At 43.9% G+C, this 6,937-nt stretch overlaps 1 protein-coding gene across 1 annotated transcript; it reads right to left on the reverse strand.

Annotated features, from left to right (window-relative positions):
* Positions 1-1,136: 1,136 nt before the first annotated feature.
* LOC136355326 (transposon Tf2-1 polyprotein) lies at positions 1,137-6,690 on the reverse strand. Its single transcript, XM_066307753.1, has one exon. It carries the CDS (start codon positions 5,796-5,798, stop codon positions 1,137-1,139), a length of 4,662 nt encoding a protein of 1,553 aa, XP_066163850.1. The 5' UTR covers positions 5,799-6,690.
* Positions 6,691-6,937: the final 247 nt, after the last annotated feature.

A 6,937-nucleotide genomic window follows, 5' to 3' on the forward strand; every position in this document is an offset into this window, starting at 1 on the left:
ATACTTTGGGCTATGTTCAGTTTGATGATTTTTGTGAGCTCGATAATTTGAAGGAGAAATTATTTGCTAAATCTGATTTGCCATGTCCAACTAATGCTATTTTTCATATCTTTGGCGAATATAATGATAGAGGAATATTTTTGGTGCATAGAGTTTACATTTGTTCAGATTTAGAACATCTTGTAGTTCCGGATAAAATATGCAAGCTAGAGAGACGTGTTACTGCTAATAATATTGTCTCGAGTTTGTCTTGTTTTGATTGCAAGAAACAGGTTGTTTTCAGTGGACTGCGCGAAGAGCACCATATGGAAAAACCGAGGACGGTTTTCTGTGAAGAAGGGGAGGATGATGTGACCATGGCTACTATGGATACGACCATTGCTCACATCATGAATCAACAAGAAGACATCAAGATCAAGTCCTCCATGTGCTGCAATCTGATTCGGCCACGTGTTACATTGCTGACTTCAAACGGCCGCCAAATCTACATACGTGCTCCGTTTTGGGCCCGTGAGTACTTGATGGAAAGCTCTCGAAGTCCTCCTTCCAACGTATCCAGCCTCATCTCGGAAATCTATCTCGTTTGGCCGCAATCACAAAAGCAAGGTGCTGCGTCTCCTGTATTGGGCCAATGGGCTTGTAACTTTGTTTGGGACCCTGGCCCATGTGGGGCCCATGTGGGGTGTGCCCCAATCTGGTGGAGCACGACCCTTGGACCCTCTTGGTCGTCCTCCCACCTCTATAAATAGTTAGGTACCCCTTCAGGGTTTCTTGGGTTTTGTTTAGATGAAAGTTTAGCCATTGCTACTTCGCTTGCAGCGCGCGTGTCGGCTAGACCGTCCGTCTGCTTGTATTCGAAACCCCAACTTATCATTTGTATTAAATTCCTATTTGCAATATCAGATTGCTTTTATCTTGTTCTTGCTTGTTTCTTCGATTTGCTTGCAGGAATAGGGTTGATCTGCACCGGCAAGATCAACAACCCACGGAGAGGTGTATCGATCGCTAAGGCGCAACACAACGTCTCGTACGGTTGTAGTCGGATCGTCAACGTTTCTCCCAAATCGTAGTTATCACAACTCACCGAAAGATCGGGCCAACAATAGCCTTGAGTGTTGAGAGGAACTCAGGGTTCATCAGGTCGTCCTCGACTCAAGCTCATCTTCTTCTCCCAAATACGGCTTCAAATCTGCAACGTTAAATGTGGAACTAACCCCGAAATCTGCAGGCAAATCAATCTTATATGCATTCTCATTAATCTTTGCTAACACTTTAAATGGTCCATCAGCTCTAGGCATCAATTTAGACTTTCTCAAATCAGGAAATCGTTCTTTTCGCAAATGCAACCAAACCAAATCTCCAGGTTCAAAATTCAATTCCCTTCTACCTTTGTCACCAGCAAACTTATACTTAGCATTCATGCGCTCTATGTTTTCTTTAGTTGTCTCATGCAGTTTTAACATCAACTCAGCACGTTGCTTAGCATCAAAATTCAGTTTTTCAGAAGATGGTAAAGGCATCAAATCAATTGGAGCACGAGGCAACAAACCATACACAATCTGAAATGGGCACATTTTTGTAGTAGAATGCAAGGAACGATTATAAGCAAATTCAATATGAGGCAAGCATTCTTCCCACATCTTGATATTTTTCTTCAAAACAGCCCTAAGCATAGTAGACAAGGTTCTATTCACCACTTCAGTTTGTCCATCAGTTTGGGGATGACAAGTAGTAGAAAACAAAAGTTTAGTCCCCAATTTAGCCCACAAAGTTCTCCAAAAATGGCTAAGAAATTTTGTGTCACGATCAGAAACAATTGTGTTTGGCACACCATGCAAGCGAACAATTTCTCGAAAGAACAAATCAGCAATATGAGAAGCATCATCAGTTTTATGACATGGTATGAAATGTGCCATTTTAGAAAATCGATCCACAACCACAAAAATGCTATCACGCCCCCTCTTGGTCCTAGGCAATCCTAACACAAAATCCATTGAAATATCTTCCCAAGGAACAGTAGGAACAGGAAGAGGCATATACAAACCATGTGGATGTAAGCGTGACTTAGCCTTTTGACATGTAGCGCAGCGAGCAACGAACCTGCCAACATCTCTTCGCATCTGTGGCCAAAAGAAATGACTAGCAAGGATGTCATGTGTCTTCTTGGCACCAAAATGTCCCATCAAACCGCCTCCATGCGCTTCCTGCAACAACAACAAGCGAACGGAGCTAGCTGGAATGCATAGCTTGTTAGCTCTGAAAACAAACCCATCATTGATGACGAATTTGTTCCATGTTCTTCCATCCTTACAATGCAGCAACACATCATTAAAATCAGCATCATGCGCATATTGGTCTTTGATTGTTTCCAGGCCAAAAATCTTGTAGTCAAGTTGTGTCAACAAAGTGTATCTCCTAGACAAAGCATCAGCAATGATGTTCTCCTTCCCTTTCTTGTGTTTGATAACATAAGGAAAAGATTCAATAAATTCAACCCATTTAGCATGTCTACGGTTCAGCTTCCCTTGACTACGAATATGCTTCAAAGACTCATGATCAGAATGTATGACAAATTCCTTGGGCCACAAATAATGCTGCCATGTTTCTAAAGTTCGCACAAGAGCATACAATTCCTTATCATAAGTAGAATAATTCAGAACAGGCCCACTCAACTTTTCACTAAAATATGCAACAGGTTTTCCGTCTTGTAGCAAAACACCACCCAATCCAATCCCACTAGCATCACATTCAAGTTCAAAAGTCTTATTAAAATCGGGAAGTTGGAGGAGAGGTGCATGGGTCAACTTATCTTTCAACATGTGGAAGGCGTTCTCTTGTGATGTGCCCCAAGTGAAAGGCACTCCCTTCTTTGTAAGCGCATTCAATGGTGCAGCAATGGTGCTGAAATCCTGCACAAAGCGGCGATAGAACCCCGCGAGTCCTAGAAAGCTCCGCACTTGTGAGACCGTTTTAGGAGTCGGCCAACTCTGAATTGCCTCAACCTTGGCTTGATCAACCTCAATCCCCTGCGGAGTTACAACATATCCAAGAAAAGAAACTCGATCTGTGCAAAAGGTGCACTTCTCAAGGTTACCAAATAAACGTGCATCACGAAGAGCATTAAAAACAGCACGTAAATGATTAAAATGTTCACCCATAGACTTGCTGTAAATCAAGATATCATCAAAGTAGACCACCACAAATTTTCCAATGAAAGGACGCAAAACCTCATTCATCAACCTCATGAAAGTGCTGGGTGCATTAGTTAAACCAAAAGGCATCACTAACCACTCATACAACCCAAACTTCGTTTTAAATGCTGTTTTCCATTCATCACCCAACTTCATACGAATCTGGTGGTAACCACTACGCAAATCAACTTTGGAGAACACAATAGAGCCACTCAATTCATCAAGCATATCATCTAACCTAGGAATAGGATGACGATATCGAATGGTAATGTTATTAATAGCTCTACAATCAACACACATACGCCATGAACCATCTTTCTTTGGTACCAAAATTACCGGAACCGCACATGGACTAAGAGACTCGCGTACATACCCTTTATCAAGCAACTCATGAACTTGACGCTGAATCTCCTTGGTTTCCTCAGGGTTGGTTCGGTATGGCGCACGGTTCGGTAGGGAAGCACCTGGGATCAAGTCGATTTGATGCTCAATGCCGCGCACCGGTGGCAGCCCCGGTGGCACTTCCTTGGGAAACACATCAGAGTACTCCTGCAAAATGTTAGCAACAGCAGGGGGCAAAGAATGCTGCATATCGTGAAGTGAAATCAAAGCATCTTTGCATACCAAAGCATAGGCAACGGAAGGTGATGCAATCAACTCAGTAATATCAGATTTAGTAGCAAGTAAGCATTTGGGTTTCAAATTGATTGTCTCAGGTTTCTTGCCATCAGATTGGGCTTTTTTATCACTCTCACATTTGGATTTGGCAGCATTAGCAACATCATCACGCAAAATATCTTCAGGAGACATGGGATGCAACACAATTTTCTTATCATGGTACAGAAAAGAGTACTGGTTGGACCTACCATGATGCATAGAATCCCTATCAAATTGCCATGGTCTACCTAGCAGAATATTACATGCTTGCATGGGCACAACATCACATTCAACAACATCATGGTAATTTCCAATTGCAAAATTAATGTGCACCAGTTTTGTTACCTTCGCCTTACCACTGTTGTTCGGCCATTGGATGTAGTATGGATGTGGGTGCGGTTTGGTGCTAAGTGCAAGCTTCTCCACCATCTCGCTGCTAGCCAAGTTGTTGCAGCTACCTCCATCAATGATCATGCGGCAACAACGCTCTTTGACGACACACTTTGTTTGGAACAACGTGTGTCGCTGATTTTGCTCCGCCTTCTCCATTTGTGCGCTAAGGACACGCTGCACAATGAGGCTCTCATAGTGATCCGCAAATGCAGCCCCAATGTGCTCTTCCGGTGGCTCATTATCTGCATGGTCAGCCGCAAGCAAAGCAAGTGTATCATCATCGAAATCACTAGCAGAGGAGTACTCACCATCGTTTTTGACTACCAAAACTCGCTTGCTAGGGCAGTCACGCTGCACATGCCCAAAGCCCTTGCAACGGTGGCACTGAACATCTCTCATTCGGCCTGTGGATGCCATTGAAGAAGCACTCGGTGCTGGCTGAGCGGCCTTTGTCGCTGACTTGTCACTAGATGGAGGAGGTGCTGCTCGACTGGTTGTGGGTGTGGAAGATGGAGAAGCAGTACGGCCGGCCGGAGGAGTGGTGCGTGTCTGCCATGATGAAGTTTTACCTGCAGAAAAATTAGCCTTGGCACTAGCATGTCGTCCCTGCACTTCCCTTTCAGCCTTACAAGCAAGATGAAACAATCGGGTCATATTAGTGTAATCTTTATAGTCTACGATGTCATAAATCTCGCGGTTTAACCCACCCAAAAATCTAGCCATGGCAGCGTCCTCAGTTTCCTCTAAATTACAACGAAGCAAGCCCATTTGTAACTCCTGATAATATTCCTCTACACTTTTCGCACCCTGTCTCAATTGTTGCAACCTATTCAGCAAGTCACGTGCATAGTAAGAAGGAACAAATCTAGCCCGCATGACCCGTTTCAAAGCATCCCAAGTTTGTGGCATGTTATTAGGATTTTTCTTGCCATGTTCTATCCACCAAACCGAAGCAAAATCGGTGAACTCACTCGTAGCAGCTCTAACTCTAGTGTTCTCAGGAAACTCATGGCATGCAAATTTTTGGTCAACAGCAATCTCCCAAGAGAGGTACGCATCAGGATCATATTTTCCATCAAAAGGAGGAATTTTAAATTTAATTTTAGAAAAAGCATCATCATTGTTGCGTACCTCGCGTCGGCGGCGACCACCCATACCTCGTCGATTGTTGTGTAGCCGTCGACGATCTCGAGCATCTCGATCATCTTGTTCAGTGTCAGCAATATATTCATCCTCCAAATTATCCTCGACGTACTCTCCGTCAATGTCATTGTCATTACCCCCACCATTGCCTCCAGCATTGAGAGCATCAAAATGCCTCACAAGAGCAGCAAGGCTAGTGTCAATGCGGGCGACCGCTGTCTCCAGCCCTGTAAGCTTAGTGTTGATGGAGATCTGCGTGGACTCCAATTGTCCAATCTTCTCATTTGTCACCTGCAAATCTGTATCAAGTCCTTCTGTGTGCTGCTTCACTTGCCTTGTAAAGTATTGGATGATGCCTTTGGTGCGTGGGGAATGAGATGCACCCTCCTCATCTTTATCCTCTAGACCTGCCATGGTTTAGAAATGAAGGACAACAAAACAATGGAGGATGTAATGTAAGCCCTACACAACTATTGGGATGTAGCTTTTGCAAGACGCTCACTCTCACTTCACTCGCAGCTTGTCTCACAAGCTCTTACCAGTTCTTACCTTGCCCACAGGAGGGGGACAGCAACCCACAAGTTAGCAACCATGGAACGAGGTGTATCGGTGCTGTAGCAACAAGACCTGTCAAGCTGTAGTCGGGTTTGTGGTGGAGCTGTTGGTGGGCTGAAAGCAATGCTCAAGAGAAAACTAGAAACCACGTTAGCCAAAGCAAATTGAATAATCGCTCAAGGGTATAGTGTACAGTGCTGGTCCTAGGCTAGTTGAAGTAGAGACGCGAGCCTAACCACAAAGGACGCCACAAAACACAAACCCAAACAGCAACGAAAACAAGAACCGGTGGTGGAAGGTGGTGACAAAGGGGGAATGGTGGGGTGTGCTCGCTGGATCCTTTTTTTTTTTTTTGCTTGCTCTCTCTAGTGCTGAGGAGAGAGACACAACTTTTTTTTTTATTTTTTCTTTTGATATTTTTTTTCACAACCAGGAGCACACTAGAACCAACCACAGAAAATCTTATCTCAAACGGACAAAGTATGAAGCTTGTAGAATTTTTTTCAAAGTTCTATGCGAATAGGTCCCGAAGCTTCTCGCCACAAAAACAGAATTTTGCAAGCGGAATTTGGCGATTTTAAATTTGCCGAACCCGGCAAAGCCGGGGAGAATCGGATGTAACTTTTTTTGTAGATGTCCGTGGATATATTATAAGCCTAATTTCGAGTCCGTATGAAAAAGATATGACTGTTTTAAGGAAGGTCACTCGAATCAGGGTTCTATTTCCTTTCTAGTGGCGGCAGGATACAAGGCAACTCACAAAAGCTATCGGCAGCAGATCAAACACAAATAGAAAGTGATTTGGTGGGTGACTGCGACGGTGGTGACGGTGGTGATGACGGCAAAATTGATGAAGGTGGCGATGTGCGGTGGTGGCAAGAACTCGAAACTCTAATCGCTTAACACTAAGACCAGCAAATTAACACAACCGATGTAATCGAAAACTCAACAAGCCTTAACTAAGCAGTACTAGTAAAAAGGCACAATGGTCTATAGGA

The sequence above is a fragment of the Oryza sativa genome, chromosome 1 (genome assembly GCF_034140825.1).
Source record: "Oryza sativa Japonica Group chromosome 1, ASM3414082v1".
Lineage (NCBI taxonomy): Eukaryota > Viridiplantae > Streptophyta > Magnoliopsida > Poales > Poaceae > Oryza > Oryza sativa.

Excerpts from the sequence above, each read along its gene's own strand:
- LOC136355326 (XM_066307753.1), bottom strand. The coding sequence starts at position 5,798 with ATGGCAGGTCTAGAGGATAAAGATGAGGAGGGTGCATCTCATTCCCCA.